At 36.3% G+C, this 26,760-nt stretch overlaps 1 protein-coding gene across 1 annotated transcript in view; it reads right to left on the reverse strand.

Moving 5' to 3' along the window:
• Nucleotides 1–26,760, reverse strand: part of LOC150101961 (ubiquitin carboxyl-terminal hydrolase 19-like) — a 629,785-nt gene that overhangs the window by 23,454 nt on the left and 579,571 nt on the right. The window contains exon 24 of the mRNA XM_090399944.1: nucleotides 9,975–10,132. Coding sequence (XP_090256070.1) covers nucleotides 9,975–10,132 — 158 coding nt within the window. The remainder of the gene's footprint in view (nucleotides 1–9,974; nucleotides 10,133–26,760) is intronic.

The following is a 26,760-nucleotide window of genomic DNA, read 5'->3' on the forward strand; positions in this document are numbered from 1 at the left end:
TCATTCTTGATGATATGTTAGCTTTATGCCTATACTGTTAGAATTGCTAAGAAATCTACTCCAAGGTCTTCCTCTTACTTAACAGTGGCAATTCTGTGTTTTTTTTTTTTTTTTTTGTTGCACTTCAGCAAATAACAAGGCCTAGTCACTTGAGTCATGTTCACTCTTCTCCTGAAGATTAATACTGGAAGTATCCCAATGTGTGCCTCTGTAAAAATCTACACATTCAGACGTTCAGCAGCACTAAGTAGTGTAGACAGTTGGTCTTGCAAAATGTTCACTTCAACCTTGTACATAAAATCTATAATCATTTTGAAATCTGTGTATTTCATATTGATAATAACAACTGGATGTTTACAAGAGTTTTCAAGAAATATGCTATAAAAGAAAGAACTGCAGGAAACAGCACTATTGAGTCTCTTACCTTCACACACTAAAGTCAAATGTTTCAATAGAAAGTCTTCTTCTTCTTCTGCAGCTTCTCCCACTTAAGTGGGGTCACTGTTTCTTATGAGTCTCCTCCACACCTTCCTGTCTTGGGCTGTCACCACATCCAAGTTCTTCATCTTCAAATCCTCTTCTACCAGCTCCCTCCATCTCTTCTTTGGCCGCCCATGCTTCTGCCTTCCTTGCACATCCATCTGCATGACCCTTCTTCCCACATATTCGTCCTCCCTCCTCATCACATGACCAAACCATCTCAACCTTGCCTCCTGTATTTTCGCTCCTAAGTTCGTAACTTTCACTGTTCCCCTGACATAGTCATTTCTCAGATGATCCTTTCTGGTCACACCGCACATCCACCTAAGCATTCTCATCTCTGCTACTTCCATCCTGCTAATGTTATTTTTCCTCAGGGCCACAGTTTCTATAGCATATGTCATAGCTGGCCTCACTACTGTCCTATAAATTTTGCCTTTCAGATTGATCGGCACCCTCTTATCACATAACACTCCAGCCATCTCCCTCCAGTTCCTCCAACCTGCTTGTATCCTGCATCCCACTTCCTTCTCACCTCCTCCATCTTCTTCCACTGTCGAACCTAAGTATCTAAAGTCTCTCACCTTCCTGATGACATTTCCTTCCAGCTCCAGGTCTGTCTCCTGGCCACCGCCCACTGCGCAACACATATACTCTGTCTTACTTCTGCTCAGTCTCATACCTCTCTCTTCCAGTACTTTTCTCCATCTTTCCAGTTTAGTTTCCGCTTCTTCTCTTGAATCTACACAGAGCAAGATGTCATCTGCATACAACATTGTCCAAGGTGCATCTTCTCTCACCTCCTCTGTTACCACCTCCATCACAATATTAAACAGAAACGGACTTAATGCTGACCCTTGATGCAAGCCAACTGTTACTTGAAAACTTTCTGTCTGTCCCAAACAGGTCCGAACACTTGTCTTCACATTTCTGTACATTTCCTGCACCAACCTGACATATTTCTCCGGCACCTTCTTCTCCCTCAGACACCTCCAGACTTCTTGCCTTGGCACTTTATCGTATGCTTTCTCCAGATCAATAAATACCAGATGTAGCTCCCTTTGTTTCTCTCGATATTTTTCCATCATCTGTCGTAACCCAAAGATAGCATCTGTTGTTGATCTACCAGGCATGAAGCCAAATTGTTCCTTTGCAATCTCCACCTCCTCCCTCAATCTACCATCAAGAACCCTTTCTAGGATCTTCATTGTGTGGGACATCAACTTTATTCCTCTGTAATTTTTACAGTCTTGTGCATCCCCTTTACCCTTGTAGATGGGAACAAGAGTACTCTCCCTCCATTCCTCGGGTATATTTTCCTGTTGGCAAACTTTCATGAACAGGTCCCACAGCAGGTCAATTCCCTCTTCCCCCAGTGCCTTCCATGCCTCCACTGGAATTCTGTCGGGGCCCACCGCTTTTCCATTCTTCATCCTCTTCATGGCCTCCGTCACTTCCATTCTACTGATGTTCTGCACCATCCCCTCAGAAGGCTGCCCATCTCCTCTGTGAGTCCTTGCATTTTCCTCATTCAGAAGTCCCTCAAAGTATATTTTCCATCTGTTTCTTATGTCCACATTCCTCCATAATACTCTTCCTTCAGCATCTTTGATCTGCCTCACATGTAAGATGTCCTTAGCTGCTTTATTTCTACATTTCGCTAGTTGGTAAATTTTTCTCTGTCCTTCCTTTGTTTCTAATTGATCATACAGATCTTGATATGCCATGGTCTTCGCCTGTGCCACAACTCTCTTGGCTTCTTGCTTTCTCTGTTTGTACACCTCTCTGTCCTCTTCCACTCTTGACTCATCCCACTTCTGCTTTGCCTTCCTCTTAGCTGTCACTGCCACTTGTACATCATTATTCCACCACCAACCCTCCTTCTGCTCTCTAATCTTTCCAGATGTCTCACCAAGCACCTCGATTGCACAGCTCAGGATTACTATTGAATTATGTTTCCACCAATCTTGTACACTTTGCAGTCCATCCGAAATCCTCTCTAATACTCTCTCCCTAAAACGATTCCTCACACTCTCTTCTTTTAAGCGAAACCACTTAATTGTCTTCATCCCATGGCAACCAGAAGTTCTTATCTTCGATCTTAATTTAAAGTCTGCGCACAGCAGTAGGTGTTGTTGTGCTACTTGATCTGTTGGAATTACCTTACAATTTGTCACAACCTTAAGATGTTTTCTTCTAGTCAAAATGTAGTCAATTTGTGAGCTGTTGTTACCACTTCTAAATGTTATCAAATGTTCTTCCCTCTTGAAGAAAAACGAGTTCACAATTGCCAGATCAAACGCTACTGCAAAGTCCACAACCCTCTCTCCTTCCTGGTTCATCATTCCCACTCCGTGGCCACCATGCACCCTTTCACAGTCTCTATTCTGTCTTCCTATGTGCCCGTTCAAGTCTCCTCCGACAATCACCATCTCATTTTCTTCCAATTCCCTCATTTCTTCATCTAACACGTTCCAGAACTCATCTTTTTCCTCTGCTGTACAACCAACTTGTGGGGCATATACACATAATACGACCACCCGCTCTTCTCAAATGTTTCAATAGAAAGTACTTCATTAAAAACAATTAATATATTGATATGGTGATTATTTCTTTTTATACAGATTTGCTGAGCTTCCATCTTTATAATTTGGTAACAACTTTCTCTAATTTTTTATTTTTTTAATGTTAACCAATACCAAGTTGCAAAAATACAACTAGCTCCAAGACTGTCATGTCTTCACTGGCAATACAATGCTAATCGGCATGCCGATGTAAATTAGGCCTAATTGGGCACATGCATAAAATTCCAATGAATGAAAGAATCACATCAGATTATTGACTTTACTCATCATATTAATGACTTCATTTATCCTTTTTATTGATTATCATCATCAAATTCTTGACATTCACTCTCAGTGGGCACACAGGATAATTATCAGATGCCATCTGTTCATTACACTAATCTTTCTCAGACTCTCATATCAGGGTCTCAGTCTTAGATCAAATGTTTTGTTTCTAACCCAGCTTGCAGAAGAGGCATAAGGATGGTAGGAGAAGTGTCAAATTAAAGACCAGTTTGTGTTTCATCAGTAGTTGCTAAGACCTTGGGGAAATTAGTGAGAGTCAACATGGATTTGTTAAGGGATGCTTTTGCTTTAGTAATATAATTGCCTTTTATAATAAAATGACAAGAGCAGATGATGAGGGGAAAAGCATATTCTGCCATTATTTGGATTTTACAAAGGCATGGTGCAACATGATAAATTGATAATAAGTTTAGTGAAATGGCTTCAGGATCAGCTATCTGATAGGTATCAGAGAGTTGTGTATTTGGTGGGGAGGGGATATCAAGGAGGCAGAAAGTAACAAGTGGGGTCCAACAGTGCTCAGTACTGGCCTCTATTGTTTAACCTTTATATCAATCACACTGCCAGTGGATTGCAGGGGTATATTCAGTTGTTTGCAGAAGATGTGAAAGGTTATTAGTAATAGTGCAGATGTGGTAGCCCTGAAAGAGGATTTGAATAAACTGGATGGATGGGCATATGAATGGGGGTTTCAGTTTGATGTAGCAAAATGTAAAGTCTTGAAATTTGGGATACATTGATGGGAGGCTGCATACTCTGTTGGAGGAACTATACTGGAGGAGGTAGTGGAGGCAAGGGATCTGCAGGTGATGATTGATAGAAACCTGAAATTCAAGGAACATATTGCAAACGTGGTGAAGGCAACCCAGAGGATTGCTGCAATACCTAGAAGGATACTGACTTGCAGAGAATAAGAGTTGTCATTCCATTGTATAAAGCCCTGGTCAGACCACACTTGGACTATTGTTCTTAAATTTGGTCCCCAGAATTTGAAGAGGATAAATTAACTGTAGAGAGAGAGGCAGATAACAAAAATGATATGAAGACAGGCTGAAGTAGTGTGAACTATAGAGTTTTGTGGATAGAAGGAAAGGTGATATGATTGACACTTTTAAACTGTTGGCAGAACAGAGGGAAGGAGCGAGGACAATGGGCCATCAATGGAAGTTGTGAGCAAGAGACCAAGGAATGGTTTCTTTGCATGGAGGGTAGTTGGACTTTGAAATGCATTGCCTGATAGACTTTATGTTTTCCAGGATGGGCCTCCCATGAGTCTTTTGACTCCATGGAGACCTGAATCATAATAATAATAAGTTAAAATTGGTTTGAACACTGTCTTGTATACAGCTAATTTAGTGTTGACTAATTTCTTTCTTATTCCATGTAAATTTATTCAGCTGACTTCTTACCATACCAGCTTTACTAATTCTGTTGTCTATTTCCTTATTTAATTTATCATCTTCACTAAAAATTTGTGACTAAATAGCTGAAATGTTTTGCTTATTCTATAGGTTCACCATTGGATACAATTGATGTTTTCAACCATTTCTGCCCATTTTTATTGTCTTTGTCTTTTTATTGCTGATTTTCATACCAAAGTTATTATAACATTTATTCAATTTAGTCAGGGAATCTTGCAGCTTTGTACTGGATTTATTTAGAAGTATAAAGTAAAGAGCTAAGATTAACATCACCAATTTTTATATCAGATTTAGCCCCCCAACCGGCCACGTCTATAGACGTCGAGCTAAATTTGGATAAACTCTAAAACCCATTGAATAACATGGATAAGAAGCGCAATTTGGTGTCACTATTTCATCCACATTGGCCGATAGGGAGGTTAATACCATTACCCTTCATAATGTGATCCAAAGAGATAATGAATAACAGTGGAGATAATGTGTACCCTTGTTGCATACCTAATTCTAGCCATCTTCCTGTACCTTCTTCAAATCTAACTGCTGATTTACAGCTCAAACAGAGACTATATATTGCTAGATATACACCTTTGAATCAAGAAATTAGATAAACAAAGAAAATGTGTTGAATGATTTGCAATTTTAATTTATTGCATAGGAAATAATTATTACCAAATATGAATTAGCATCATTTAAATCTACATATTTTGTAGATCATATAACCATGCAACACATAAAAATGAAGACATTTGCAGGGGAGCATTTTCAAATAACAGTTTATAAATTATAAATTGTTATTTGAAAACATTCACAAAATTAGAGTAATTTTTAATGTGGTTCAAAATATTAGAATAATGCAAAAATAAATGCACAAAAATTACAGTCAAAGGGAAACAACATGATAATTAGTACTTTGTTGCATTCCCCTTAGCTTTTATGACCATTTGTAAATGGTTGTGCATATTATATACTAGCATTTACAGTCTTTTTTTTTTTTTATCAAAACATGCCCATATGGTCTGCAGACTAGGAACAAGTTCATTTTTGTCTCTTGGGGCAACTTTTTGAAGACGTTTCTTCATAATTCCTCACAAATTCTCAATGGGGTTTAAATCTGATGAGTTTGTTGGCCAAGGAATTACATAGATTTGCCTTTTTTTGAGCCATCTAGCAGTGGTCTTGGAAGTGTGATAACAAGCTGAATCTTGCTGAAAAAGGAAATCACTATCACATAAATTTGATGCAAGTAACAAAAAGTGCTCAAGAATTTCTTGCACTTTGGAATTGACTCTTTTGTACAAAATACACAGCATACCTGACCCTCTGGATCATCCAGCCCATACTATATTAGAAGATGCTAATTTCAAAGAACGTTTCATGCATTCTTTATCAAAAGCTTGCACTGTCCCCTTCAAAGTAGTCCACTCTACTTTCAAATGGTTTTAAGTTTGGGAAACAGGAAAAAGCCCGATGGGCTAAGTCCAGAGATCCAAAATAAAGGAGATAAATTGGTGGCACTGAAACATCAACCTGGCCAAAGATTATTGGGATCTCTGAAATGTGGTTGACGGAGGATGATATAATAACCAGAATTGAAATGGCAAGGTACAGCATTTTTCGGCAGGATAGGAAAGGAAAATGTGGTGGTGGAGTACTGCTTATGATAAGTGATGACTTATGTCCTCTAAGAGTGAAGGCTTTGGAAGGCAGTGACACAAATGGTTTTGAAAGTATATGGTGTGAAGTAGAAGTGGCCAAGAGGATATTTAGTGGGTACAAGAAGAATGATTGTTATGGGAGATTTTAACTACAACAGTATAAGCTGGGAAGAGGAAAATGCAAGTAGTAAGAAGCAGATAGAATTTCTGGAATTCTTGAGGGACAAATGTCTTCGGCAACATGTAATAGAGGGAAAAAGAGCTAAGACTATTATTCTCAGATTTGGTCCCCAGGATTTGAAGGGGATAAATTGACTGTGGAAAGGGTACAGAGGCAGATAACAAAGATGGTTTCAGGACTGTACAATATGAGTTATGAGGATCGACTGAGGGAATGTGGACACCAGAGTTTGGTGGATAGAAGGAGAGGTGATATGATTGAGACTTTTAAACTGTTGAGAGGCAGTTACAATGTAGACATTGGAGAGTTCTTTCGCTTGGTGGAACGGCGGGAAGGAACGATGACAAGGGGCCATCCCAGGAAGTTACGAAAGGAGGCTGTGTGCAAGAGGGTGAGCAGTTCCAAAGTTTCTTTGCATGGAGGGTGGTTGAATCTTGGAATGCATTGTCTGAGAGAGTGGTTGGAGCGGAACAGTCAATGGGTTCAAGGAGTGGTATGATAAACTTTGTGTTTCCTAAACATGACCTCCCACGATGAGGCTTTTGACTCCATGGAGGCCTGGATAATAATAATAATAAATTATTAAACCTCCAGGGTATCAAGGACTCCATATGGAGACTGAACATCATCTGCCACTAGCTGTCTTTCCTTATACTCATTCACACTAGATGCACTTACTACTTCAACATGCAACTGTTCCATTCACTCATAGTTCTATGAGAGAATGATCTAGCTCTTATCCCCTTTCTTACCTTCACAGAAACGTAACTTCTGTGGATACCCTGTATCCTCTCCCTACCTTCAATATAATGAAAAATTTTATCAACTAATATCTTATAATACTCTTTGAAAATTTTATAGACCTTTATCATATCATACTTCTTTCTATCTATTAGTGTCTGCAGTCCACATACTCTATCCTTGTAATCTACATTCCATACTCCTGATGCCATCTTTATAACTCTTCTTTGAGGCCTTCCCACAGATTTTTTATCCCTTCGAAACTCAGGAGACCAAATCTGTGCACAGTGGTCCAGGTGCAGTTGTATCAGGGGGCAAAACGATTTCTAATATCCTTACATGTCAATGTTCATATCAACATTACATTTATCCTCTAAGTTGTATTTGCAATTTTTGTTATGTGATCTTTGAACTTCAACTTTCTATTCACCATAACTCCAAGATCTCTAGCCTCATTGGTTACTCCAGGCATAATCCCAACAACATAAATGCTGCTAGATATTGCATCACGCCAAAGTGTATAACTTTACACTTACTAATATTGAATTGATAGTCATTATCGTTTACCCATGCTTTCAAGCCTATTCAAATTACCCATGTAAATACATGTAAATGTACATGTAAATGCTGTATATCAATAGCATCTCTTATTATCCTACCTATCTTTGCATCATCAGCAAAAAACTGAAAATCTCTTGTCAGTCCCTTTCCAATATCATTAACATATAGATTAAACAACAATGGTTCATTGATTCCTATGGCACACTACTGGTCACCTTAAATCTGGCAGATTCACATCTCCCATATACCACTTTCTGATATCTGCATTGTCAGCCACCACTTATCCCAGCCAGTAGTTTATATTCCAATCTCATATTCTCTAGTTTATGCAATGGCCTTTCATGTACCCTATCAAATGTCTTAGCAAAGTCCAACAGTATCACAGTGTATCCATTCCTTTTATCCAGCAAAGCAGTAACATTATGAGCATATTAATTTGCTCTGACATGACCTACCTTTAGTAAACCCATGCTGTTTCTTGCAAAGTATATTTTGCTTGTCTACCCATTGCTGTATGCGAGTTCTTACCAACTTCTCTAAAATCTTTTCAGTTACTCCTGAGATACTGATAGGTTGATTAAACATATCAGTCTTTGCACTACCATTATGCAATGCCGTTATCCCACATCTTTTCCATTCCTGAGAAGACTCAAATTATACAAATCTGTCAAGGGCTTAGCCAGTTCAGCTAAACATTTCTTTAGTACATGCTGGTATCTCATCTGTCCCAAATGCTGAACTCTTATCCAGGTTATGAATTAGCTCTAGGACCTCCTTCTCTTGCACCTTTACCTCTTCATCCAGGGTAGTTTTAGCACTGTGCCCTATGTTACATACAACCAGGTTGACAGATTTTTGGTGAAATGAGTACTCATTATATGAACTATCTCATCTGCTTCTCATACTAGGGAACAGTCTGCATTCAGTCATTATTCTTCCACAGTAATCCTTTCTTTTATTTGCAGCATAATGATAAAATGTTTTTGGGTTGCCTTTAACCTGTGCAGACAATTTCTTTTCCTACTCCAACTTAGCTTTCTGTACAATACTGGCTTGAAATGTACATATTTAATATCGTCTTAACACTATTGAACAACTGAACATCCATCTGGCTCCCATTCTATTTGTTCAACACATATGTGTGGCGCTCCCATAACTCAGTCAGTATAGAAAAGCCCTTTGGTCGGAAAGACCTGGGTTCGATTCCCGTCAGTGACGCGAGGAACCTTTATCTAGTCTCTTTCGACTAAAGGTGAGTTAGCTGGTCTCACATGGAGGTAGGGATTTTTTTCACATCCCAGCCACATGCTGGTCCCAAGCCCAGATAAAATTGGGGGGTTGGATAAAGCAATGGTGAACTATCCTGTAAAAATCTCGCCAGGAATACTTTGTGGGCAATGCCTACAAAGTCACAGTCAGAAACGAATGAAAGGGAAAACCATGACACATATGTGAAGAAACAACGTCATTGGTTTTTCTACTTGGTTATACTATAAATTAAAGATACTAAGAAATTATATTTTTGGCATCTTTAATACTCATATATTGGCCTCTATATATGAGTTGCCCAGTCCTGAAGTTACTTAAGATGCAAACTTTGCTTACACTCGGATAAAGGATTAAACAGAATATAATTTCTTGGCATCTTTAATTTATATTATAAAACATGTCATTAATGATATGTTTTATGATGGGATTGCAATACCAAATAATATCTTTTTTTCTTCTTTTTTAAGAAGAATGACAAAAATCTTTTTTTTTTTATTATGATGCTAATGAAGTATCTCTGAATAAAATAATACAAGACTAATAAATTCATCATTGAACTCACATTATGTGCAGTCTAGAAGAAAAATAATTGTACAATTGATCTTCACAACACCTTTTATTGTAGACTACTTACAAAGTTCAATTTTTATTCCAGACCATTTTCTATTAAACAAAAAAACAGTCTATGCTGAACATATGAAAACGCTTCAAAACTACCCATTCAGCTAAACCAATAATTATTATTTATTAAAAAATATAAATAGGAATAACTTGTTTTATAATTTCTTAAACTTACCAACATCACTTCTTCTTGTGTTTTGGAGATTTACACAGCGCGCATGACAGGTATAGTGGCCTCCCAATATTCCTCCTTGATGATTAATAACAGCAAAAAGGTCATAAATTGGTGATGGTCCAGGAGGACCACAAAAATACAGTGCTAAATCTAAACTTCTGAAAGAAAACGAATGATATATATTTATATATGCATATGATATGAAATTATATGAAAAATATAAAATAAATCAAATAATTTTTAAAGCAGATCCAGATCACTATTAAAACAAAAAGCATATTTGATAAAGTATATTTTCAAAAATCACAGAAGTTTTATCAGTTATTAATCACTGCACCATACTTCTGTAATTAATTAGGTGCACTCTCGGATATGTTATTATTACACAGGTATCTCCATGAAGTCATAAGACTCATCATGGGAGATCCATTATTTACACACTAGTCATCATTCACACATCTCTCCTTAAACTCATTTATTGATGAAGCATACACAACCACCTCTGGCAACCTATTCCAGAGGTGGTTGTGTATGCTACCATCCAAGCAAAAAATCTAGCCCTAACACCCTTGCTAACCACACTCTTATACACTGCCACTACTCTGCTTATTGGGGACTGAAGTGGTGAAGGCTGTTTGGCCTCCAGAGCAGGAATTCTGGCCTCCATCCTCTCTCTCTCTCTCTCTCTCTCCTCCATGCGGTGTGGAGATCATTTTAATGCTGGTAACACAGACCAGCTGCCAAATAACATATGGATCCAAACTGGTTGGTAATGAGTTGGAAAGCTTCCCATCAACTGGCACATAATCCTGCTACCACATGCTATGCCAGATTATGCTTGGTGAGGGAGTCTGAGTAATGGTATGTGGGAGGCACTGTCAGAATGGCAAAGAGTCTGGTCACTCACTTATGGATGTCAGGTTCACGAGTCTATCTCCTCCCACTGTATGTCCCCATTCTTTTCTTTCATTTTTCAATAAATCAAAATGATTTATTGAAAAATGAAACAGATAAACAAGGATGACAACACTGCAATCAAAATAAATCTTCCTTGAAAACCAATTCATCCAAAGAAATAAAATGAAACAATATTCCAAACATATAAAGATCCTGTAAAGAAAGAAAAAAAATTCTACATCCACTTCTACAACAACATTTACAGCATAAATTCCAATATAAATGAATGACGTTCATTACCACAGACATCCAAACCAGACCGCCTTCTCTTAATCGAAACCCAAATTGCAGCAACATCAACTATAGTTCACCTTCAATGTCCAAATTATGCTCTTCGTGATTCATTTTAATACAAGAGTGGCACTTGTACCTTTGTGTGTTCTGACACTGCCTGACAGAGAATGCCAAATTTAGAATCCCCTTTTGACCACTTTTGGCTGAAAGTTTCCTTGCCCCACTTAATAAAATTTATCTGTTGCATTTACTGATCTCCAAATCTTGAAACCACTTAAACCTCTTCACCATCCTCTACATTAAGCTCAACCATCTTTTTTTTTCTATAAGCAATGATCTAATGCAAATCATACACCTACCTATTCAAATTCTGATAACTTTCTCAATACCTTTGATCTTTTTTTTTTTAACTAGTTCTCCTTCCAGACACTGTCGAGGTTACCTTTCCTCTCAGTAACTCAGACCACAGTCTTGTGCAAGTTTCCAGTCTCACAGAATGATGCCACTGCACTGAACCTCGTGTCCTTTGATAAAGTGATATGACGTCTGGAACTATTACTATTTTTTTCCCATGCCATTACTATTGCTTCTGCTGTTCTGACCCAGACACCTACACTGAGCAAATTACAGAAATCATCTACACTGACATGAAGGCATTCTTCCATCCAAAATTCCCATCCACTTTACAAGTTCTGGTTCAACAGAAGATGTATGAAAGCAGTTGAAGAAAAAATACTCAGCTTACTACAGGTGGCTCTCATCAAGAACCTCAGCTTCATGATCAGCCTATGCAAAAGCACACCATAAATATAAAACAACTATTAGTAAATCTAAATCTGACTTTATAAAGACCAATAGCAGAAAATTTGCCTCTTGTCAAAACACATTATATCAAATCTGTCTTCCTCTTTAACAGTTTAATAACTCATTCATCAACAAATCATTCAGTTATAGTCCTTCTATATCCAGTCTCTCAGAAAGATGCAAACTGTGTCTCTATCCTACATGATAAAGATGTACTTAAATGCATCTCTAAAATACTTAGGTTCTTTGGCATTCAAATAGCCTTCCACTCTGTCAACAAAACTGCCTTCTTTCTAGGCTCCAAAAAGGAGAGGCCTTCCCCCAATGATTAGTAGGTTTGTACCTGTTCCAAGTAAGGAACATCAAAAGAATATTAAATTCCATGATCCAGAATCTAAACTACAGAACATGTTGTCTCTTTCAGTTGTAGGATTCTTTGGAAGAAGAAGAAGAAAATCCTACATAAAAGCCATTTTCTTAAGAAAGACCTTGCTACATCATTCTGATCTATACAGATCTATTGGGCTAAGGTTATCCTTTATGGGAACTTCATATATTTATGGGTTTTTCATATAATGGTTTGCCCTAGCTGATTTAAAAAAAACAATTTAAAAATTGTTTAAAATATTTAAAGTTGGGAATTTAGCATGGACTAGACTATGCTGCTATATTATTCATATTTTACCACCATATTTGCACTATATGTTTGTAGCTTTGTTCCGTTATTAAATTTATATTGATGATGATGCTCTTGATACTTGAGCAAACATTTTATATGAAATAAATTATTTCACATAACTTTTATTTTATTTTATTTTTCTTTTTAGGTTAAACACTGTCTTGTTATTATTATTATTATTATTATACAGATATCTCCCTAGACTCATTGTGGGAGTTCTGCACTAACCATTATTCACAATGCCTATCATACAATGTTTATAATATTTCTTAAACTTATTTACAGACAAGGCACTCTGGCAGCTCATTCCACTCTTAACTCTTCAAAACAGAATCTAAATTTGTCTCTTGTCCTCTCCTGTCAAGTCATGTAATGAAATATATTTTAGGATCTATTCTATAAAATCCATTTAGTAACTTATATGTTTCTATCATATCCCTTCTTTTCTGATTACAGGTTAAACTTCATAATCCACAAACCTTCAGTCATCATAGGGGACACTCTGCAAATCAGTCACCATTTCGGTCATTACTTCTGAATCCTCTCCACAACTTCAATATCCATAAGAAACAGGGAGGACCAAATCTGCATGCTATCCAGATGGTTGTGTCAAGATTATAAAGATGGATAATAATTCCCTTATTCCTACTTGTCAACTTTGAGCTATTTTGCCCACTTCTGCTATATGTCTTCTGAAGTTCAACCATCTATCAACTATTATCCCAAATCCCTAGCCTCATCAATTCTTAGCAATGAATTTCCATTTATGTAATAATAGCCTGTACTCATTTATTTGCAAAGTATATATGTTTACACTTTGACACACTGAACTGACAGGCCATTATCCTCTGTCTTCCTTCATTATACTCTTCCCAGTTTAGTATCACCAACAAAGAATTGGATAATTCTCTCAGATTATTCCCAATATCAGTATACCAGTGATACAACTACTGATACTGATACAACTGAACAGAAGTGGTATGTGTTTAGATTCAATTTGAATATTTAATGGAAATAATACAGCATGAGGAATGAATTAAACAGCAATTTACTGCTTCCAGTATTTCATTTCTGTCACAGAAACATCTTCTGATAGTACAATATAAACTGCAATGCACGCACACAAGCAACACAAAGTAAAGTGAAACCTAGTAGACTAAAGTCTAAAGCACTAGCCAGGAAAGCCGCCCTATGTGGATGCAGTAAGAAAGCCTAAGTTGTGATTCAGGATGCCTAACAATTACTGTTTCCCATGTTTTCAAAAGTTCAACACATCCATGATTATTTAAATTAGGTTAGTTTGTAAGGGTAGCTGCAGATTCTAGGGGAAAAAACCTCTTACATTTAAACTTGCAGAAATTATGAATAGTTCCCCCCACCCCATTTATATTGGGGGTCTGTAAATGCATTCCAACAGTTCCTTATCCTTGCTATTGTTCTTAGTTCAGCAAAACTCTTCTTTTCACATTCCATTCAAGTTGATCTTCTCCATTCCAAGGCATGGTCTGCTAGACCTGATGGCATCACAATTACAATTTTTTTTTATGTTCTTCAAAGTGGATGTTGGCTGATCTTTCAGTGTGCTTACAGTAGACCGACTTGTAGGAAAAAAGAACTCTATGGATACCAGAAAAAGGATGAACTTTTCCTAGTGTGTATAGAGGAAACTAGCTACACTTATTCATTCCCCTAAGGTTGTGTTAAATTGTGAATGAAGATATTCTATATATTATAATACTTCATCCATATTTAACATAATCCACCATGTCATGAGCAAGACTTGTAAATATTATTTGTTGTTAGTCTCTTGCTTGTAATATGTTATTCATATAAATATTTTTAGTTTTGTTTGTTATTAATTAATTATATAATCTTAGGATATGTAATAGTAATAAAAATACTATATAAAAATGTCATTCATTTTAATTACTTTATTCTGTAAAATGTATTATAAGAAACTGTGTGTATATAAATTTAAATGTACTTTATATGAACTGTGATATTTAAAAATTTTTTATTATTTCTGTAAGTGAAAGTAAATTTATGGAATTCTACTGGTGGGATTTGATTGGCTAATAACGGAGAAACGGAGTTTATTTTTAGTTAGCTCGTGTGGAGAGCATGAGCTACTGTGTATGATGAGAAAAGTCAGGATATAAGCTGAAATGGTTAGAACCAGATTTTGGCAAGAAAAAGAGAACGTAGCTGATTGGAAAACAAAAGTAAAAAGTAAGGAGAAGCCCTAGAGACAGAATAGAGATCAGTAGTGAGTGGCAGAAGGGGAGTTGATGTATGTCGTAAATCGACTAGGAAAGGACAAGGAATTATTGTAGTATCAGAACTCCCATAGAATTACTTCTATGGGAGTTCTGATACTACGATAAATTCCAAATGGTTAGTAGAAGAATAGTACAGAATTGAAGTTAATACATAGAAGAAAATAAAGAATTAGTAGATAACTTAAGCCAAGTGTATCAAGACTTGTGTATTTCTGTGTCTATAATTCAGTTATTATAGTGGGAGATTTCTTTTGAATTGTGTTGCCATAAAGTAAAAGTCAAAAAAAAATTTCAAATGTGCCTATGTGAATTCGATGTGTAGAAGCAGTAACCCGGTAAGAGCTGTCCTTTCTATAACCTGTGACACTATAACAGTTAACTCCGTCGGATATATTTTGACCTTAGCTGTGGTGTTATGTCAAATAATGGTCAGATGTTAGATGTACTGAAGTACTTTCCCTTCGAAATAATAAGTGTTATGTTGTTCTATTAAGTGTTAGCTGACTGAGAAAGAATATAGTGTAGCCTGTCATAAGATTAATTATTGTAACATTTGGAAGGTTAAACTTTTAAGAACTATTCTCAACTTGATTGGCTGAGCTTAAAGGACTGAAAAATGAATGTTTGATAGTTAATGGATTGTAATTCTTCTGAATACTTTAAACTGAGCTAATGTATTTATGATTTAATTCATCTAATTGGGTTGAGTGAACTATGTGAAAGAAATACCAATGCCTTAAGAATTAAGAAATGTCAACATTAGTCATAATCCTCAAACCTAATTAAGAAGTTACTAATATCTGAATATGAATTTTTGTAATTGTTCAATTTGATAACCTTTTGCAGATAGTTATACTTGAATGCATATGATGTACCAATCCACATGAAATGTTTTCTTTTGTTGAGTTAAACTTGGTGTTTGCCTGATTTTCTTTCATTGCACTGCTCATAAAATTAATTGGACTCTTGCAGAAGTCTTAAAAGCTACTAATAACCTCGGCCTGAAGATAAAGTGATAATATGAGTATAGTTGATGATTGATGCCTCTATATTATTTAGACTAATCTGAATATAGGGTGGATCAGTATAATATAAATTTCTTTATATTCAGATGAGCATCAATCAACAACTAACAAAGTAAAACGGAATTTAAAGAGGTAAAGATAAGATTAACAAACCAACAAAAATGGAACAGTTCAAGTAGGTAGGACGTTCCAACAGTTGGTTCTTAGGAGAATGGATAAGAGCAGCCAGCAGCCAGTTTCAAGCAGGGCTTGAAGGCAGTGCGCAGGTATTGTGGTGTATTTTTGCTGGACCATTTCTTCACATTGGGGATCTGTAAATGCATTCCATCAGTTCCTTATCCTTGCTATTGTTCTTGGTTCAGCAAAACTCTTCTTTTCACATTCCATTCAAGTTGATCTTCTCCATGTATTTTTAGGAGGGCCAGGTTTTCTCTTTCCTTGTGAATTCCATTCAAGGGCTGCATGACAGATTTTTTTTTTTTTTTCATGATCTTTCCTAAGTGTGTGTCTAATCCATCTAAATTTTTGTTTTCTTATTTCAAGGTTGACTTTTTACTGATTTTTCTTTTCCAGAGGTAATCATTTGTGGTCACTAAATTTGAAATATGCTCTACAGACATCGATTTATGAATGTCTGTAGCTTTCTTTATATTTCCTTTGAAACCAGTCACATGTTTCACATCCATATAAAATAACTGATTTAATACATGCATTAAATATTTTTATATCTGTGTGATTATTTTTCATTTTCCATACTTGACTGAGTTTAGCATATGCGCTTCTTGCCTTTTGAATCCTTATATCAAAATCTTTCATTGCTCATCCATCAGCACATAAACTACTGCTGAGGTATGTAAAATTTGAAAGAGTTTAAATTTTTCCATTTTTCAGTTGTACTTGGTGCCTTGTTGTTCATATTGATTTGCATTTCTTTTGTTTTGTTTGTATTTATTTTTAATCAACTTTCAGTGATTCTTCTTGTAATGTGGCTAGTTTATTTTTGGATAAGAGTGTCAGAATTAGTGGTAGTGGTTAGCACAAATGACTTGAATAGTGCAACAAAGAATGTCGAAAGAGATTTGAAGAAGTTGTTGCAGGAAGTGAAGAATAATAGTGTCATTGGGAAAGTAGTTAGTTTGTTGCACAGATATGACAGTAGTGAACTAAAAAGGAGAGCAATGATACTGAATGACTGTTAGCCATTAGACATACATCATCTGCATAGTCTAGCTCACCCAAAGTTTTATTTATTTTCCATGATATTCCTTTGGCATGTTTCACTGCTCTGTTCTAGTACATAATCTAGCACTAGTATAAGTAATAAGGGAGATAGCAGACATCCATCATGCAGCACCCAGCATTGTGAATTTGTTATATCCTTCTTGTGGCACTAGTGTCATGATAAGAAGTAGCAGTCTATCTGAACTCTGCTACAAAAAGTGTTTTTTCCCCTAAATTATAATGTGTAGATTTGTATAAGAGTACTTTTGTGTGGTAGCTAGACTGGACATAATCACTGTACTGTGGTATTATTGTTCTAAAAGTGTTTTCTTTGGTTTTTATTATGATTACTGTGGAAGTGCTCATTAACATTAGAAAATGGTGGCAGTGGTAGTAAAGAAGCATATAGCAGCAGTGTGGAAGGTTTCAACTCAGAGATCAAGTTTTTCCCTGGACTTTTTGCAGCAGATAAGATGTGACAATTGTTTTATGTATGCACCCAAAAATGTTAAAGATTTATGGAGTATTAGATGGAATGATAAAAAGGAACTTATGACTTATATGAGAAGTGTGATGAAAGGCTAGGACATTTCAAAAATAAGAATGGCATTACAAGGAATAATCAGGAAACGGATAGGAGTGCTTGCGACGGTAATAATAGAAGTGACATGGAAGAGCTTAGGCAAGAAATGAAAATAAAGAGTCAAGTTAAATGTATGGAGGAGGAAATAGAATGTTTAAAGAAGAGCATAACTGGTGTATATGACAAGGAAGTTAATAAGAAGAAGCAAATATCTAAGGATAATAGGGTTACCTTATATGGTGACTCAATCATTAAAGGTGTGATAAAAGATAAAGTGCACAAAACATTTTTTACAGGTAATACAATAAAATGAATATCAGATGCTTTGCATAGAAGGAAGGAAAGGGTGTCATAATTAGTGGTAGTAGTGAGGATAAACAACTTGAATAGTGCAATAAAGAATGTCGAAAGGGATTTGAAGAAGTTGTTGCAGGAAGTGAAGAATAATAATGTCATTGGGAAAGCGGTTAGTTTGTTGCCCAGATATGACAGTAGCAAACTAAGAAGGAGAGCAATGATACTGAATGACAAAATGGATGAATTGTGTCAGGCAGAGAGTGTTCAATTTTTGAATGTATGGAATGCATTGAATGGGTTTAGTGTTGATTATTTGGAGTTAGGATCAGGAAAACAGGGATAGTCAGAACAAAGAGAGAAGTGCACCATAGCAGAGAGAGAAAGAGTAAAGAGTGATTGTGTTGATGAGATGGCCTCAAAGAGTGGAGAATTGTTATGCTTGTATACTAATGCACAGAGTATCTGAAATAAAGGGGCTGAGTTTGTAGCATTGATTGAATCAATATTCTCAAAAATAACTGACACGAGTGAAACTTGGTTGACTGAGGATGATATAATGTCAGAACTTGAAATGGTAGGATATAGAATTTTCTGAAAGGATAGAAAGATGAAGAGAGGTGGGAATTATTGTTAATGGTAGCAGAGGAATTGTTTCCTTCAAGAGTCAAAGTGGAAAATAGAGTACGTGTGAAGATTTTGAAGTTGTCTGGTGTGAAGTTGAGATCAACAGAATAGTATATCTAATAGGATGTTGTTATAGGCCAGGGGAATGTGGAGAGTATTGATTGTGAAATGTTTAAACAAATTAGTTGGGAAAGTAAAAGGAAGATGATCCTAATGGGAGATTTTGTTACGATACTCCCATTAGGGAGTATAGTAACAAGGAGAGTGAATTTGTTAAGTTTCTGTGGGATAACTATCTGAAGCAGCATGTGATGGAAGCAACATGAAGTTTATCAGTGTTAGATCTGGTGATATCCTCACAGAATGTGGTTGTGAAGGGACATCAACACTGCTACTTGTTGGTGAAAGTGATCATGAGGTACTGGTTTGGAAGGTAATCAAACAGGAAAAAGTTGTTATTAAGAATTATTGTGAAACTATAACATGGGTGATTATCAGAAGCACTGTAGTCAACTAGTATCAATACACTGGATTGATGAATTGTGTAAAAAAGATGTTGACAGTGCATGGGAAATGATAAGGCAGTATCTAACACAAGTGATGAATAACTGTATACAAAGAGTTAAGTGAATAAACAGAGTAGGAATGAAATGGATGAACAGTGAAATCAAGCAAGCAGTTATAAAGGAAGTTATTACAGAGGAAGTACAACACAGTTTGCAGTTAACAGATGCATGAAGAATATAAAGTGTAGGCCAAAAAAGTGACAAGCATGATTAGAAAAGAACAAGTAGAATATGAGCAGAGATCAGATCAAAGTTAATCCAAGGGATTTTTTCAACTATGTGGCAAGCAAGAGGAAAAATAATTATGGCAGACAGATACTGGTGGATAGTAGCAGAGTAACCATAGCAAATGATATAGTGGAATTATTTAATGAACACTTCATCGGCATATATTATAGTGGTACGAATGATGCTGTGCAACACACAGAAGGGAGACAAGAATTATTATTATTATTATTATGTGACACCTCCAGGGAGTCCAAAGACTCATCGAAGGGGAGTGTGCCAACAGCATCGAACGATTTTCCCTTCCAACTACTAACCGCGCTCAAACTGGCTTAACTTTTTGCGAGCCATTAGTAGCAGAAGCTCTACCAATCGACCAACCTTTCAAAGGTGTAAGAGTCGGAAGTGTATCAAGTGTTGCTTGGGTCAGAAGTTAATAATTCTGTGGGAATAGATGACATATCACCACATATTTTGAAAGCCTTGTCTTGGTTATTTAATGAGAGTCTTGCAGTGGTAAAGTTCCTAAGGCAAGGAAAGAAAGCAAAATAACCTCTCCACAAGCATGGTTCAAGAACAGAAGTTTCCAATTATAGACCAATACGTGTGTCTGCAGTTATGATCAAATTGTTGGAAAAATTTGTTAAAAATAGAATACAGAATTGGGTTGACAAACATAAGATTCTCTATCCTTTCCTATAGTGTTACACGGTGATCAGCATTCATTTTAGACAAATTATGGATTTGTGTTATAAATAACTACCATATTTGCCGGCATATAAGGCACACTTTTTTTTCTCTGAAAATAGGTCTGAAAAACAGGGTGAGTCTTATACGCTGATATTCAGTTTTTTATTACTTTCATTTCTGGAAATTTTCTCTGTTCTGAGTTACGCGATTTCTTTCTTGCTTCCTTGCAGTGTGTGAGAGCATTCCGGTTACGTAAAGTTCAGTGGATGCCCATGCGTTGTCATAGATGATTACTACATTTATTGTCAGCATTGCTACAATACTGCATACAAGCTACGTGTGATTGCGTATGCTAAAGAACATGGAAACAGGACTGCAGAGAGGCATTTCGGGCTACCCCCAACTGAGATAATGATAAGAACTTGATGGAATCAGGATGAGGATCTAAAAAAAGCAACTCACAATAAACATAATCTACGAAGTGGAACTGCAAAATGACCAGAACTCGAGGCAGAACCGAATACTTGGATTTTAGACCACAGATAAGTGGGACTTTCAGTATCTACAAATTGAATTTCATCGATTCGTCATTAACACAAGGAAACGAGAAAAATTTGAACTTGCACAAATAGGAAACATGGACGAGGTTCCGCTGACTTTTGATGTGCCCTCAAACAAAACTGTAGATTCCAAGGGCACAAAAAAGTGTTACTGTTACAACTTCTGGGCACGAGAAAACTCACTACATGGTCATTTTATCCTGCTGTGCTGATGGGATAAAATTGCAGCCACTATTGATTTTTAAAAGGAAGACGCTACCCAAAGAAAAAACTGCTTAAAGGAGTGTTTGTACATGTTCACGCAAAAGGAAAGATGGATGGAGGAGGAATAAAGTTATGGATAGATAAAATTTGGTCTGGGCACCCTGTAGGACTGTTGAAGAAGCCTGCCCTGTTAGTATGGGATCAGTTTCGTTCTCACAGAACAGAAGATGTTAAAAACTCAGATGTAATTCCAGGAGGTCTAACTAGTCAATCTTTAGATGTCTTTATTAATAAACCATTTAATAGATTTACGAAGGGGATGCAGAACAGCTGGATGCAGTCTTCAGATTTTGAGGTCAAGCCATCAGGAAGAAGGAAGAGGCCTAGCATTCCACAAGTTTGTAAGTGGATCAAAGCTTCATGGGATGCTGCGAAAACTGAGACAGTGGTTAAATCATTTAAGAAGTGTAGCATTAGTAATGCACTGGATGGCACAGAGGACAATTTGTTGTATGAGGACTCAGATTCTCATTTAGAAGAGGTTTCAAGTGTCTCTTCATTTAGCTCTGGAGATGAATTTCTGGGTTTTGACAAAGAAGATTAAAAGATGGGACTCTTTCCTAGTTAGATTAGGTATTTGTTGAAAGTAGATCTACTTATTATTTTATATTTGAAATACAGTAAAACCCAGAAGTTACGCAGTAGGTGGGACCAACAAAAAGCGTGTAAGTCGAATTCGCGTAACTCGGCATGTAATAATTTTGCATGTAATTTATATATACAAACATACAATTGGGACCAAAGGTTTACAAAAACACCTATATTTTGTAAGAAATATAATCATAATTGATTATAATGTACATAAAAAAAAGAAAGTTATTTTGATGTCGATGGTTTCATAAAATCTAATAGATTCGTCTGACGGCATAATGTCTTTTTCTTGTCACACAAAATTTCTTCATAGCAAGCTAATGATTTTTTTATTCCTTGCCTTATGGCTACAATTCATTCCTCATTAGAATATATCTCCTCTAAAAGCTGTAAACCTTTCTTTTATGATTGTTCTTACTGTGGATTCCTGTAAATCAAACTTATTTGCTAGCTCACAAATTTTCATTCCGCCTTCAAAATCCTTAATAATGTTGAGTTTTGTTTCCAAAGTCAATGTTTTTCTTTTCTTGCTAGCTAGAAGAATCGGACTTGCTTCTTTTGGATGACATTATTATTTTTTATGTGATAAAATTTTTATCAAGAACATAACAAACAATCGCAAGATTTGTAGACTATAAAAATCGTGTATGAATGGAGACTGCGCGAAACACGTCAGTGTTTGTTCACAGCATGTGCGACACTGCCGAATGCGGCCAGTGCCTGAAAGATACGACTAATGGTGAGGCGTGAAGCGGGACGGGAATACGTACATATAAGAACCCACATAACTCCAGATTCGTGTGAGTCGGAGTATGACTGTACTGTAAATTCATTATAATATTCGGTGATAAAGTTTTTTTTTCCTAAAAAATGTGTACAAAAAAAAGGAGGTGTGTCTTATATGCCGGCAAATATGGTATTTTAATTTCCTGACACTTCGACCTTCATATTAAGGTCATCATCTGGAGTATACACATATATACAGAGACAAGCTGAATTACATTTCAAACAGTATGCTAGAGACAATGATTTGATCAACGGTTATACTAATGGCATGACCTCTATTGAAAATAGAATATTAAAAAAATAAATACATAAATAAAAAAAATACAAATGCAAATAAAAAATAATTAATTAATTACTTCAAAGCTATATTCTATTTAAGATAACATCAGAGAAACATTCTTTCATATAGGTATAATAAATTTAGTTTAATCTTTTATCCAAGTGTAAGCAAACAAAACTTTGCACCTGAAGTATCTTCAAGACTGAGGCAACTCGTGATAAAGGTGAACCAAGCTCTCAATCACTCCTTGTCTTAGTATGCAAAGCACATCTCCTTGCAGACATGTATAATGATATGTATTAAGGGCCACTACCCAGACCGGTATCGACTTTTATTGAGTTCTTGTCAGTGGGGGGCAGACCCAGAGGTCGTGATACCAAGGTGGAAGCAATGGAGAAGTCATATTTACCTATACGAGTTGTAAAAAGGTGTCTCACCTTATTATTAAATTACTCTGGAAAAAAACTTCCAACATCTTTCTCTAAATCCAGAGTAATTTAATAATAAGGTGAGACAACTTTTGGCAACTCGTATGGGTAAATATGACTTTTCAATTGTTTCCACCTTGGTATCACGACCTCTGGATCTGCCTCCCACTGAAGAGACCTCAATAAAGGTAAAAACCGGTCTGGGTAGTGGCCCTTCCCTTAATGCATAGCATTATGTCCACAAGGAGATGTGCTTTGCATTATGGGAGATACTAAGACAAGGAGTGATGAGAGCTTGGTCCACCTTTACCATGAGTTGCCTCAGTCCTGAAGATACATCAGGTGCAAACTTTGTTTGCTTACACTTGGATAAAGGATTTAAGCTAAATTTATTATAGTCTAACCAAGTGGGGGAAAAAAAAAAAAATTCCCACTTCTTTCATATAGGCAGTTTTCTTACAGTAACAATGATGTCATAATTTAACATGACAATTGTTATATTAGATTTAAGATTCTGGATTACTTATGGTCCTATACAAAGTTAACTCTTAGGGAGAAAGGTTAAGTCGGTAGAATATGTGCCTTTCATATGCTTGAGATTTTTAGACCATCATTATTGTTAAGATTAGGGTGGTTGATAAGAATCTCACAGGCTTCCTTAAATTTACGTTCATACCATGTTTTGGTGTGATGTAAACAACTGGTGCTTTTCTAGTCAATTCTATGTAAAGTGTTCAGGGCATGATCAGAAAGGCCAGCTTGACCACAGTTATTATATTTAATGTGTCGTTTATGTTCCTTTTGTCTGATAGGAATTGTGCATCCTCTTTCCCCTATACAGGGTTAGGGATCCCAGATACGTTGGAAAAAAATACGGGACAATTATGACTGAGCGTGAAAGTTTAGTATGCACATCCATCACATATGCCAGTCTTACAAAATGATTCTAACTTTCCAAATATGTGCGTGGTAAGGTTTATTTACTATGCACACACTATACTAAGTATAAGTAAACAAATAGTAAATCCAATTGTTAGGCTGCATGTTTTTATTAAGCAACTTTAAGTTGCCTTCGAGTGGTTTTTTACTTACTATCATAGATACAAAATAGATTGTTAATTAAGTAATGCTCACACTCTTGCAATACTTTTCTGACGAAAGAATGCGTTCCGTTTCATTCTGAAAAATGAAATGGGACGCATTAGCTAAAAATGAGATGGTCCTGTAAAATACAGGATGTCTGGGATCCCTATACAGGGTAGATTACAGGTGCAATAAATACGGTATACTCCAAGGTAGACCAGTGGAGGGAGTGTGTCTTTAAGGTTGCATTTCTGTAGTATTCTGTTTATTTTATCTGATGTCCCTTTAATGTATGGAATGGTTATAGTTTTATTGTAGTCTAGTTTATCTTTGTTTTTTAGTGAGATCTTGTAGAGAATTTTTAATCCTTTATCCAAGTGTAAGTAAACAAAGTTTGCATCTGAAGTATCTTTAGGACTAGGGAAACTCGTGGCAAAGGTGGACTAAGTTCTTATCACTTTCCTTAGTATCACATAATGCAAAGCACATCTCCTTGTGGGCATGTATAATGCTACACATTATTGGAAGGGTCACTACACAGACCGGTTGTGACCTTTATTGAGGTCTCTTCAGTGGGAGCCAGAGGTGATACCAAAGTTGAAGCAATGTAGAACTCATATTTCCATATACCAGTTGCCAAAAGCTGTCACACCTTACTATTATTTTTTTTTTTGAAGTGCACATGTATGCAAGGAGATGTGCTTGGCATTAAGGGATACCAAGCAAAATGATGAGAACTTCACTTAGTCCACCTTTGCCACAAGTTGCCCCAGTCCCGAAGATACTTCGAGAGCAAACTTTGTTTGCTTACACTTGAATAAAGGATTAAACTAAACATATAATTTATAGTCTAACCAAGTGGGAAAAAACTTCAAACATCTTTCTCTAATCCAGAGTAATTTAATAATAATGTGCGACACTGTAAAAACTCTATGTAGCTTAGAAATATCATAGTGCTTTACATCGATTTTTACAGAGGTCAAGTCCCATGAGAACTGTAAATAACCTTGTTTGTTTCTATGTTTTTTATGCTAGCTATTTTCGTAAGTAACCATATGAGAATTAATTATATTTACTCCTTTAACTAAAGTTTCTAGAATGTCAAAAACAAAGGCAAAGCTTTGCCATCGGAACCTTGTGTAACAGCTAATGTATAAAGAGCACAAGAAACTTGTTTACTATTAAGCGTGTGTAAAAGTTGTTTACTTTGTATAATAGCTATGTATAAAGAACACAAGAAAATTGTTTTCAATAAAGTGTGTGTAAGAGGTGGTTGCGGGCTCTGAGCATAAATATCTTCGGAGTTTGTATCAAAGAGATTCGCTAATTTCGGAAAAGTTTCCGCTGTCCGACAAAATAAGGAAAAAGGTGCACGGACGAGAAGAAAGAATGGGCCAACCTTATCAAAAGGATCAAGGAGAAATGCCAATTTTCTTCAGGGTTTACAACCTTTAGTGCAAGGTCCTGTTATCTCAAAATAAAAGGGGACTGAGCCAAACATCGAGAGGAGAGGAGAGGCAAGGCCCCAGTTACAGAGAAGGGCAGTTGTCGGCAGAGAGTCATCAGAAGGCAGCAAAAGAGGAGAGGAAGGCCCCAGTTACTAAAGAGAGAGGCAGTTGGAACCACAGCAGAAGACAGTCAGAACCAGAGCGGAGGCGAGCTGCAGACCATAGGCAGAGTCCGAACCAGAAGTTATGGCGAACCCAAGCCAAGAGTGTCGTATGTTCTTTTTGCCTTGGGAAGTCAACCGGAATCAAAAGCCGCAGAACGATCTTCAAGCCTGTATGCTGAAACTTCTTGTTTGTTTTCTTGAGCTTTTTGAATACCAAAAAAATTGCAGTCCAAGGCCCGACAGTAATTCGACAAACCCCCTTGAAGCAAGACTCTCCAGATGAAAGCAGAGGCCTGTGGAAAGAAAAAAACTTGGCATAGTTAGCCAATCTCTTTGAGAGTAAATTAGTGTCAGTAATTGAATTAAATATGCAGAGGAGTAATTGAGTAATTATATTGTATAGTTATCTAGTTTTGAAAAAGGAAAGTTTGGTTCTTTATGCTAAAGGTCTAAAGGTAGAGAGAATAAATCTCCCTATAACTTATTTCATATACTATATGATTAATGTAAATAAATGTGTTTTATTTATATGCAAATAGTGTGCTGGCTGATTTTTTTTATTTTACAACTGCACTGTTCCTAAAAAAATTGGACTTGTGAGTGGGAAACAATTAAGGCATTAAAAGCGCAGTTTAAGTACTTAAGAACCACAACTGTTTATATAAACTTTGTTGAAGCAACTCATGCTAGTAAGAGAGGGAGGGAGATCTACCGGACGTATTACTTAGTCTTCTACCGATATAAATAATACTGGTGGTGCAGTCTTACAAATAAATTTTCCAGTGTTCATAGGCATATGACTAGTAAATACGGAAGATGGATAAACATAGTACATAGTAAAATAAGTAAGGAAGGTTACGAGAGAAAAAAAGCGTGCACTGCTAATTAGAATAAAGATATCACATTAGATATTACAATAATAGGCAAACAACGCCATACATTACAACACTTTTTAGCAACTGGCATATGGAAATATGAGTTCTGCATTGCTTCAACCT

Source organism: Typopeltis vanoorti, chromosome 11 (assembly GCF_054136105.1).
Source record: "Typopeltis vanoorti isolate ZY-2024b chromosome 11, IOZ_Tvanoo_1.0, whole genome shotgun sequence".
NCBI lineage: Eukaryota > Metazoa > Arthropoda > Arachnida > Uropygi > Thelyphonidae > Typopeltis > Typopeltis vanoorti.